The following is a 12,114-nucleotide window of genomic DNA, read 5'->3' as shown; positions in this document are numbered from 1 at the left end:
AGCAGTAATAATCATTATAGAAGTGTTAGCATTTATCCTCTAAGCAATTCTTGGTTTATATTTACTTTTGAACTTAATTGATTTTATGATTAAAATTGATAGCTTGTAGATTTCAGAACTTTATGTATTTATCAACTACTCCGAGTGAAAGAAATATTGGATCATGTAGCATCATGCAGACCTAATGCTAACAGCAGCATTAGACTGTTTCATAGCAATTAGTTACAACTTCGTCCTTCAAACACTTTAATTTTAAAAAGTTATAAATCAATACATTTTCAGTGTAACAAAGAAAAGAAAGAAAAGTTAACAACCTCTTTCTATTTATTCCCTTTTTATTCCCTCCTTGAGATAACCAATTTTTATAGCCTCATGTGAATTATTCTATACTTTTATTCATGTCCTTGCAAATGTATATAAACATACACACATCCAGGCAGTTTGTGTTATCAAGTGAAGTAAGCCAAGGCCAGGCCAACTGTAGATTCAACAATGCAGTAAGAAATGGAACCTAGACTTGTGAATCTGTGGTGAAGGAAGATAGTCCTTGGTTGCTAATCAGTAGACCCTTCTGTGATAATGTGACCCTCTTACAGCCTAAGAATTTGAAAAGGCAGTGGGATTGTGTTCCAGGTCTTGTGACCCGGCGGGCTCTTCATTTCCCACAGTGGACAAAACTACTAAATAGTCATAGCTTCATGAGGAACTAGGCAGGTGATAGGAGCTACACCCACTCGTGTGTATCCCAGATCTTTGCAAATCCTGTTTACTGATTAAGTAGTAAACCAAAGTGAAATTTAAACTGTGTCCAAGTTCTCCTTTTCACCATTCTTTGAAACCAGGTCAGTCATTTTGGTTTGTTCCTCATTTGTTTCTACAAATTTTGGATTGTTACATTTCCTTTTTTCTGTCATTTTCTTTTTTGCTTCAATATATAATAGTCATCATTCCAGGTCAATGGTTAGAGAAATGTTATTTTTAATATATGCATAATATCCTATAATGTGGATATGTTATGATTTAGTCAGCTGTTCTCCAGTTGACTTTCATGATATTTCCAGGTTATTGTTACTGCTAAAAAACCCCAACTACAACATACATTCTTTTTGCTTGTTTGTTTGTTTTTTGTGGTACGCGGGCCTCTCACCATTGTGGCCTCTCCCGCTGTGGAGCACAGGCTCCGGACGCGCAGGCTCAGCGGCCATGGCTCACGGGCCCAGCCGCTCCGCGGCATATGGGATCTTCCCGGATCGGGGCACGAACCCGTGTCCCCTGCATTGGCAGGCGGACTCTCAACCACTGCGCCACCAGGGAAGCCCAACAACATGCATTCTTGTACATATACTTATAGGTAAGACTCCCCAAAGTGGAATTGCTTTGTCAATTGTTATATGTATTTAAAATTTTGAGAGATACTGTCAATTTTGGGGTGTGGGGTGATAGGAGGAGGAAGATTGCAGCAATTTACACTCCCATTGCCAAGGGGTTTGAGTCTCCCTATCCTCACCAGCACTGGCTATAATTAATCGTTTTAATATTTATCGATTGTATGGATAAAAGCAGTATCTCCATGATAGCTTCAATTTGCAACCCTCCGGTGACTACTAGGCTGTCTCTTCATATTTATTGGCCCTTTGGATTTCCTCTTCTGAGAATTGCTTATTCATATTCCTTGCCCAATTTTATTGGGTTTTTCATTTGTTCTTATAAATTTGTATAACTAATTTGGATACTAGGAATATTAAGAGTTTGCCAGTCATTATGAGCTGCACTTGTCTCTTGATTTTACTTATGACTTTTACTATATATGATAGATGATAGATAAATGAATGGTTAAATTATTTGTCTTTACTAACTTCTCTCTTGCTTAGGAAAGGTTTTCCCAGCTAACAGTAATAAAATATTATTCTAAATCTTCTGGTAAATTTACTGTAATTTACTGTAAAAACTTAAAAGCTTCTAATCTATCTAATCTATCTAGAGATTTGTTTTTAAGTTATTAAATTTAAAAGTCATTAAAATATTTTAATAAAAGCTCTATTTTTAATGTATAAAGTAGGAATTTAGCCTCCTTGTTTTCAAGCTGGATGACCATTTATTCCAGAGTTATTAAACAAATTACCATTTACCCAGAGTTGAAATTCCACTTACGCCATATATTACCTTCTGTTTATACAAGGATCTACTTTTGGACCCTCTGCGTTAATTTTCTATAAATAATTAGAAATTTAGTGGCTTAAAACAACTCCAGCTTAGTGTATAGTGTATAATTCTGTAGGTCAGAAGTCCAGGTACAGTGAGATTAGGTTTTTTGCTCAGGTTCTCAAAGGCTGAGATTAAGATGTCATCCAGAATGAGTTCTCCTCTGAAAACTCTGGGGAAGAATCCACTTCCAACTTTATCCAGGTTGCTGGCAGAATTCAATTCCTTGTGGTTGTAGGACCTAGGTCTCTTTTTTCTTGCTGGCTGTCAGTTGAGGGTGCCGTCAACCCTTCCAGACCACCAGCAGCCGTTCTTTTGGGTTGTATTTCATTTGCTAAATTTTATTGAGCTTTTCCAACAATATTCATAAGTGGCAATTATAAAGAAGTTTATACTTACATATTTTTAGTACAGATATTTATATGATGGTAATAAATGATTATTACAATAAAATGTTTTTTTTCTACCACATAGTTGCCTTGCTATGAAATAGTATTGCAAGTTGGGTGTATGTAGCTTTTGGTCTGTGTTAATCTCATATCCAATCCCTCCCTCCTAGTGTTAACACGTATTAAGAATCTTGATCTTTAGGATCTGTGGTCATATTAATTAACTTCTAAATTCCAGATAAAATGTTAACGTCACTTAAAGCAAGGTGTCCAGAGTCAGGTGGCTTTGGACACTGCATTTCTGGATAATATTAGGCTTCAAGTAGCCATGCTGAGCCTAGGAACAAGCAGTCCTTTTCATGTAGTTAATCTTTAATGGTATTTTTCCATCACTAACCAGCAGCAAGTTTGTTGTAGTCCAAATTTTCACATAGTAGTAGTTTGCTGTCAAACTAAAAACAAAGTTAGGAATGGAGACTAATAAAACCTGTGTAAACTATAGATTTTCTTGTTTTTGTTTTTTTGAATGACATACTCAGTCTTCTCCCTGCCTTTAAGGACAGAAGCTCATTCAGGAGTAGTATATCCAGGTTTAAAACATTCTTTCTTGTTCCAAGTGATAATTGACCTTTAAGCACTTAGTTCTTGGTATATTTTAAAAATTTTGTGTTAATTCTCAAGGCAGGGTTGCAATCAGTGGCAGAGTATCAGGTCAAATAAAGCATGGAACCATCTGGTTTATTAGCAGAAAACCATGACAAGTCGGCTCTTCCTGGAGTGGGTTAAATCTTAGAATTATGAGTGATGTTCTTGAAAGATCCTAAAAATGGTTCATAATAAGTTGCTCATTGGAGCTTTTGTCCACAAGGTTGCTCTATTTACCCCTGGGAACAGTTGAGAGAGTATTGCTCTGCTCAGCTAGTTGGTTGCCTGGCAGATTCTCCAGTTCAATGAAGAGCAAAGTGGCTAAAGCTGCATGTGACCATGTGGTTGAGAGTGAGTTACATACTCTTGAAGAAATTAAACATAACTGAGTGGGTATAGTCCGTTACTATCAATACTATGCATACCAATTCTCAGTTAATACTTCTGAATAAATACTGTAGTTGGGAGAACATTTCTCAGATTATTACCACAGTTGTTAATCTTTACTTAGCACTTACTCTGGTTCACACCCTGCTCTAAGGGCTTTACGTATATTAACTCACTTAATCCTCACAACAGTCCTTTGATCAAGGTTAGGTGGCAAGTGGAGGTCCCAGGAATTGATGTCTGTGTCTGGCTCCTGAGTCTATGCTCTTAATCACTAATATACGCTTATTGGTCTTACAAATCTAGAAGGAAAGAATGATTTCCTGAAAAAGTCTTTCAAGGCCTGGAGGAGCAGATTCCTTCTATTAATAAAGGTAGAATGATGCAGTCACAAGCTGAAATTGACTGCTTCTGTTGCCTCAGACTTTCATCTTTTCCTTTTGCAGAAGGAAAGCCAGGCTGAGCCGTGAAATAGGAAACGGTGTTTTTGTTTCCATTTCCCATACTATTATTTTTCTATAAAATTCAGTGATTGATGGTCATTTGTTGATCATCCTCTCTTTGGCCAAGCGTTAGACTCTGTGGAGTCTGGACAGGACTTAGCTGTGTTCCCTGACTTTGAAGAATGAAGCTACCTGCAGCCCACTGTAGCAAGAGCAGTGACTGAGCCATGCTCAGGACTGTTACGGTAGTAGAGAAGGGAATGCCCTATTGTATCTCCTGTGTGGATCGTTCTCCATCTCCCCTACTCTAAGGTAAAGCTAAAACAGTCTAGAGGGTGAAGAGAGGCTGCTGTGGTGAGTGGGTATATGACTGATAAGCCTGCTAGAAAGAGAGGGCAGCATTTGCACAGCTGCAGGGTATAGGTTATACTTTGCAACCTCCTTGATAAGTCACCTGGGTACTTATTAAATTCCACATTCGTGGGCCCCATTCTATAGCCTCTGAATCAGAATCTCCAGGGGAAGTGCCTAGGGGACTGTGATTAGCAGGGCCCTCAGGGCACTCTTGTCGGTCAGGGTGGGGGCGGGGGAGCTTGGAAAACACCGCACAAGGGGAATACAGTTTGTTCACAAACATAGAATGAATTTTAGAGCAAACGGTTGAGGATGAGATCAGGTGGTCTGAAGGTCAGTTTATGTCTTGCTGTCTTTTGTGATTGTTTGGATTTCTGTTTGTATCCTACTGAATGCTGCTTACTTCTCAAGTATCAACAGATAAATAGAGCATTTACTTAGACTTGGACAACTTTAATTTGCCAGCAACGTGTTGAAAGTTCGGACTTCAGCTCAATTTACAGGGTTTCCAACCTTGACTTGTTTATGCTGAGAAACAGGCAAGGAGAAGGGTGGGGAAAAGAATGAACATTGTCCATCTGCAGTGTTGCCCCATGACTCTTAACAGCATCTCCTTTTATTCACTAGCAAGCTGAGGCTAGGAGGTCAGTTATGTAGGCCACAGAGCTATTAAGTGATGCAACCGATATTCAAACCTGGGTCTATAGAGCAGGAGGAATTTGATTTGTCAAAAAGTGGTGATCAGACTGCTCATTCAGTCAATTAAAATAGGTGAACCAGAAAATGCAGGGTTAGGGTCAGGGGCTGTGATGAAAAAGCATCACCATTTGTTACTATGTGAAAATATGGGCCCAATATTCTGTATTTTTTTCTTTTTAAGAGAAGCTAATTATCAGTATGTTATATAAATTTGTCTCCATTTTAAAATGTTGGTCCTATATTAAAAAAATGTAAAACAATGTGTCTGGCAACACCGTGTTACAGAATACATCATTGGGTAGAATTTTGCTTAAGGGCTACTGGTATGTGACTTCTAGATTAAATAATCTCTAAAGTCTAAGCTTTAAAATGTCACGATTCTTTCTGATTCTTGATGAGGTATGATTTACTGTGATTCGCTTTCCTTTCATATCTTAAAGAATTTTTTCTGAATATTTATGTGAAATATTAATAATGAAGCCTTCTCTAAGTATCAGTATACTTTTAAGTTTGCTGGGGTACATGGGGAAGGATGAAGAGGATACTTCTGGCTTCTTGCTACTGGGAAAAGTGTTGCCCTCCCCTGAGCCTTCTAGTCCAGCTGCTGTTTTTCAGTGCCTCTCTACTATCAGAGGGGCTAAAAATGGCTCTGTCCACTTCCATGTATGCTTTCAACCCATGTGGATCCACATGCAATCAGTGTCTCTCCAAAGTGTGTAGAGCAACATATTAGTGAACCTTAAACCAATTCAGTGCAGCTTGACCAGTATTAAAATGAGAGAGACTGGGCTTCCCTGGTGGCGCAGTGGTTGAGAGTCCGCCTGCCAATGCAGGGGACACGGGTTTGTGTCCCGGTCCGGGAAGATCCCACATGCCGCGGAGCGGCTGGGCCCGTGAGCCATGGCCGCTGGGCCTGCGCGTCCAGAGCCTGTGCTCCGCAACGGGAGAGGCCACAACAGTGAGAGGCCCGCGTACCGCAAAAAAAAAAAAAAGAGAGACTGAGAAAGAGAATAGAGTAGAATAGAAGATGCATGCATGGCAAGTAGGAAGGGCAAGAATTGTTCTGTATGACTTTGTTTTAGCTGTATGTGTGTATCTGTGTTCCAGGTTGCATCATAAAATGTATTTCTTACTGACCTGGCAGTTAAATTTTGTAAGCACTGAGCTAGAGTGACTAAATATTGATCCTTGGTCGTTCCTCCTCGATCTAAGATGGCATAAATTCTAAGCTGGAAATTTGAAATAATTTTTACCACATGTTAATTACCTCCACACTTGGTCCTTTTTGTTCAGTCCCTTGAAAACATTAACAACTTCTCTATCTAAGGAGTCCGCAAACCCCTCTCCACCCCCGGGCCAGAGGTGATACACCATGAATTACCTGAAGTTAACACCCGCTACATGCTGTATTTGTTTAATTATTTCTAAGTTTGAATTCTGAAGAAATTGTATTCCAAAATTTAAAAATCTAAGTAGAATCTAGATTGTTGTGTGAGACTGTGGACCCTAGAGGGATACACAATCCTCTGTCTTGATAAGAATTTAATTGCAAATGAAAACTTCTCTTTTAAAGTTTCCAGAAATAATATAAAATTGTACTAATTTTCAACCTTCTGAAAACTATGAGGTTTGTCATAATGTTCACCTGATGGGATGAAATGCATGAAAAGCCCTTAGTGCTTATGTTAAGTATTTTACATTATCTATGGATTCATTGATAAAGCACTATCTTACATCCTTATTCTGGGGAGATTTCTGGATATGTTATGAACTACTTTAATAACTCCAAGCTTTCATTACTAGTTATAGGTTAAGAAGCTATTTTTATATGCAGTTGACCCTTGAACAATGCAGGTTTGAATTTCAGGGATCCACTTATACTTGGGTATTTTTCAGTAGTAAATATTATACTACCAAATCCTAGTTGGATGAATCTGCGGATGCCTAGGAACCGTGGAAATGGATGGCCAAGTACACGTTATGGGTAGATTTTCTACTTTGAGGAAGGTGGGCACTCCTAATCCCTACATTGTTCAAGGGTCAACTATACCGAAGTGAAAACTAGGCTTTTCAAAGTACTTCAGAGACAGATTTTTAAAACATTATATTGAAAAGATAGGATTATTTTGACCAGTTTACATTGATTTAGCTCTCTGGACAGATAATTGAGAGAGCAAACTCCAAAGGGCAGCAAACTGATGGGGTAGAACTTTTTTTGTATTGTTTCCATTACTAGTATAAAACTGATAAAACCAACTTTATGGGTATTTTCTCTAACAGTAGATGCTATGTATTGTGGGTCCAACATCCAGGCACAAATAGACACATTTGGAGGCCAGTGTACTCTTCCCATTAAAAGTGACTTTCTGCCTGTTGTTTGTTTGCTTTAGATCATATAAATATCTGATGAGTTCTTGTGAGATTATTTGTGATTCAACTTATTTTCTGTAAATACAGTGATAAAGTGATGCTATATAACTGTAATCCCTGGGATTGCTTAAAGACCAATGTAGAGTAAACAAGTGTATTATCTAGAATGTATTATTAGAAATAGTGATTCACTAGAATTACTAGAATAAGACCAAATCTTTCAGTGCTGCTAGGTAATGATTTATGATTTCAGATGCATGAACGCTGGATACAGTTTTAACGTCCTTAGGGGGAAACTGTTAATTTCTGATTAGTATAACACTTTAGAGAAAATAATCAATAGACGTGTTATAAACTTAAAATGAAACTTAGGAAGGAAGCAAGCTTAAATAATTTGCCCAGACTATTTCAGTGCCTTGAACACTATTTTGCACTTGGGATTGCATTTATATATTTATGTACCTATTGCCTCACCTAGACACTGAGGTCCTAGAGATGAGGATCCAGGTCTTAATCATCTCTGTGTCCCTAGCCAGTGTAGTTTCTAGCACATAACCTAGTTTTTCTGCAAATGCGGTCATGGACCACCTGAATCAGATTCATCTGGGGAGTTTTGTTACCAATTCATATTATCAGGACACACCCACAGATTTACTAAAAATCTCCAGAGGTGCACTCCAACCTAAAACCATCAACTAAATGCAATGACATTGATAAAGCAAGGATAGAAAGCAAGGCCTCCAGACCTCGCCTCCACCCACTTGCTGACATGCTCATAGCCTGCTGGATGAACTTTGGGCATCCACTAAGTGCCAGCTACTCTGGATACAAAGTTAAATGAAACACATTAACAGCTAAAAGCAGACAGCTGAGTTGGAAAGATTTGATTTGAGTCAGCCTTACCTACTTATTAATCACGTGAATTTCAGTATGTCGCCAAACTTCTCTAAGCCTGTTTCCTCTTTCGTAAAATGGAAATAATGACTGTGTCATAAGATTGATGTAAATACTAGATACGATAAGGCACGTAAAACGCTTTGCAAAGTGTTTGGAATAGAGTGTGCTCTTAATAAATGTTACCTTTTTTTTTTTCCTTTTTTAAATTAATGGGTATATGTTCTAGTCAGGGCTGAATTTCTTGGAAAATAAGAAGCACTTGAAAATGAGGAAAATAAGGAAGAGATTAGACAGGAGTTAGGTTTGTTTTCTATCACACCACCCCCAAAACATGGTGGTGTAACTTGTACTGACTCACAGTTTGGTGGGTTGGCAGTTGGGGTTGTGCTCAGTTGGGACAGCTCATCTCGGTGCTAGATTGTGTCCTCTGGGCACACTCACGTGTTGGCAGTCAGCTGGCAGTCAGTGGCCTCATTCATATGTTGACAGGAGCAATAGTTGCTAAGTGGGTCAGGAGTACTCATCATCTAGGAGACCGGCCTAGGCTCAGGCATGTGATAGTGGGAAAAATGGAGTCAAGGAAGTCCCGTGAGCAAGCACTTTTCAAGCCTCTGCTTGTATCAGGTTTACTAGAGTTTCATTAGCCAAAGCAAGGCACATGGGCAAGCGTAGTTGCAATGGGTAGAGAAAGACTTCACCACTTGATGGGTGAAAGGATGTGCATACAGGGATGGAAAGCATTTGTGGCCATTTTTGTTATCTGCACAGAATGGGTTTTACTGACTGCTTACTCTATATCAGGCTTTATGCTAGGTGATTTACATGTTATTCCTTTAATTCTCACAACAGTTTCCTGACATGTGTGGCAGTCCCATTTCATGGATGAGAAAACTGATGATAACTAAGAGACTTGTACCTAGTAAGCCCAAATTATTTGCCTCAAGTTGTGGAGTAGCCTTTTAGGGGCTGTCTCTTGTTGCTTAGGAGATCAGGTGATCAGCCCATGAGGCAGGTGTATGCTCTATTTCATAAAGATCTGGTTAAAACGGAGTTCCAGTGACTTGTTTTACTCTCACATTAATACCTTGAGCCATTGAGTCATTCGTTTATTTAGTATAGAAAAAAATTTAATTTTACTATTATTACGATTCTTTAAGACTTCCCAGAAGCTTATGAGAAGTATTTTAGTGGGTTTTTCTTTGTTTGTTTTGCCAGATTACCTACACAACCTGGATCTCACCACATTTGGACATGACTGAGCCTCTTCAATGGGCCAGATATTACTGGCAGCAGCTGACTGGTGGTGAAAACAGGGACGATCATGAGAGGCCATACAGCTATTCCTCTTTGCTTGCCTGCAGGGGCAAGTCCTCCCAGATCCCCAGATTGGCAGGAAAGCACCGGGTTGTTGTTCCCCACCTCCAGCCCTTCAAGGACGAGTATGAAAAGTTTTCTGGAACCTACGTGAATAACAGAATACGGACAACGAAGTACACGCTTTTGAATTTTGTGCCAAGAAATTTATTTGAACAATTTCACAGGTACTTTTATTTTGGGGGGAAAAAATCTTAGAATGGTCTTGGTCATTCTAATTGATATATAAGATTTTTCATTTTCATAACGTTGTTACCTAAGCCTAAGGCTTGTGACATTATCTTTGACAATTCTGGTAGTCTGTTGTGTAATGATGACCTCTTACATTCACATAACACTTTATAATTAATAAGATGCTTTCTCATGACAAGAGACGATATTGTTACCTTCATATTACAGATTAGGAAACTAAGTTTGGCACAGTGGTTTAGCCAGTGTGATGCCAAAAGCAGACGAGGGACTATAGCCTTGAGTCTTCTCTCTTGCTTTGATGTTTTTTCCATTAAACCATGGTGTATTTTAATTCTAGCTTTTTCTTCTTGATAATAGGAGAAAATAGAGCTCTGAAGCAAATTCAGATGTAAGCTGTAAGGTTAGGTGAAACAAAGACATAAATCAGAGTAATATGTATTTATGGAAGCCCTCCGATCAGGTTAGGTATTGAAGGGAATGCAAGGCTAAATGGTGCTTCTTTCCTTACAGTTTTATATTTAGCAAGGGAAACAAGATGTTTATACAATGAAAAGGCATAGTGGATGTGATGAGTGTTAAAAGGTGCTACCAACTAGGATGGAAACCTCAAAAAGAGAAATAATACTACTAGCCAGAGCAATAGAAGGGAAGTGGCATGTGAACTTAATTGTGAAGGTTAAGATGTTCAAGGCAGAGGTGTCTGCGAAGCACATTTCAGATGGAGGAAGGAATATGAGTAAAAGCAGAATGGCGGTAGCATAGAAGGTTTGTTGGAGGCCTGGGAAGTGGTCCTCTGTGACTAATGCAATTAGAGGCAAATTGAAGGCAGGAGAAAACATTTAGGAAAATGCTGCATATATCCCGGAGAGTTGTAATGGAGACCTGAATTTAGAACAATGTGGGGATAAAAAGGAGGATAATCTATTACAGATACTATGGATTAGATGTAGGGAATTAAGTGAAAGGAGTCAAAAGATGATGTGAACAAGTTGAGATGTGATGGTTTAACAGAAAAAGGAATGACAGGGGTAAAAAGCTCGGCTAGAAGATTATTTTGTTTTTGTAGATGATGAGTTTGAGATGCTAATATCAGTATAGAGATTCTCAGCATTTATTATTCATTCCACATACATTCATTCTCATTTTTCATTTTATGTACATTCCATATACATTCATGGAACAGTGGATATGGTTAAAGTACAGATGTGAATTTATTGAATTAATGGCTTTAACTGCTGTGGGTGTTTCTGTCTATGGGAGCTTGCAATCTAGTGCCCTTGATGGAATTAGAACCTGGAATTTGAACAGAGTTCAGGGCCTAGCCCTATAGATTTGGATGTAGTTCACATGGAAATCATTGAAGCCACAGAAATAGCAAAAAGGACTAAGAAAAAAATTTCAGGGTATAAGGAATTAGAGGTGAGGAAGGAGGGGTATGTGTAGATTATTCTGAGAAGTTTGGTTATGGGAAAAGTATGTGACACAAATTCAAGGAACCATGCAAGATTGAGATTTTGTTTGTTTCTTTTAAGGAAAGAGGCCACCTGAATTTGCCTTAGGGTCCAGTGGGGAAATATTTGAATATGTAAAATAGAGGAATAGAGGAAGTTCCTTAAAAAATTGGTTCTGAGTAGCATAAAAGCAGAAATGGAAACATTGATCTTAGCGAAAAGCAAACCCTCGGGCTTTTCTAATTATTGGGCTGGCCAAAAATGTTTGTTGGGGTTTTTCCGTAAGATGTTATGGAACTTCTTGGCCGACCCAGTATTTTGAGCCTTGTTTGAATCTTATGTTTGGACAATCAAATTAACTTCTGAAAGTTAGAGAGTTGGTTTTTGTTGTTGCTTTGTTTTTTGTTTTTACAACACATTAACTCTGAATTTCCTCTTAAGTTTTTTGAACTTTTGAAAAGAGAATAGTACTTCCTACTGTGCTTTATATTTATGTGTTACACAACTCAAGACTGTCACATTGCAATATTTACTATAATATATGTAATAAATAATATCTCACATTTATTAAAGTATGCTCAAGCCAGATGTCTGGGGGTGGGTAATAGATTGTTCATTCAGATTTGTTAGATTTTGCTAGTTCTCTCTGTTTTGTAGCATCCAAAATCAGCTGATAGAAACTTGTAGGGGAACACCGTCAGGTCTTTTGCC

At 38.4% G+C, this 12,114-nt stretch overlaps 1 protein-coding gene across 1 annotated transcript in view; it reads left to right on the top strand.

Moving 5' to 3' along the window:
* Positions 1-9,637: 9,637 nt before the first annotated feature.
* ATP10D (ATPase phospholipid transporting 10D (putative)) overlaps positions 9,638-12,114 on the top strand; it is an 83,647-nt gene continuing 81,170 nt past the window's right edge. The window contains exon 1 of the mRNA XM_007450972.1: positions 9,638-9,927. Coding sequence (XP_007451034.1) covers positions 9,638-9,927 — 290 coding nt within the window. The remainder of the gene's footprint in view (positions 9,928-12,114) is intronic.

This window comes from Lipotes vexillifer, unplaced genomic scaffold, assembly GCF_000442215.2.
Source record: "Lipotes vexillifer unplaced genomic scaffold, Lipotes_vexillifer_v1.1 scaffold404, whole genome shotgun sequence".
Lineage (NCBI taxonomy): Eukaryota > Metazoa > Chordata > Mammalia > Artiodactyla > Lipotidae > Lipotes > Lipotes vexillifer.
Note: the sequence above shows the minus strand (reverse complement) of the source record. Positions and strands in the feature narration are given on the sequence as shown.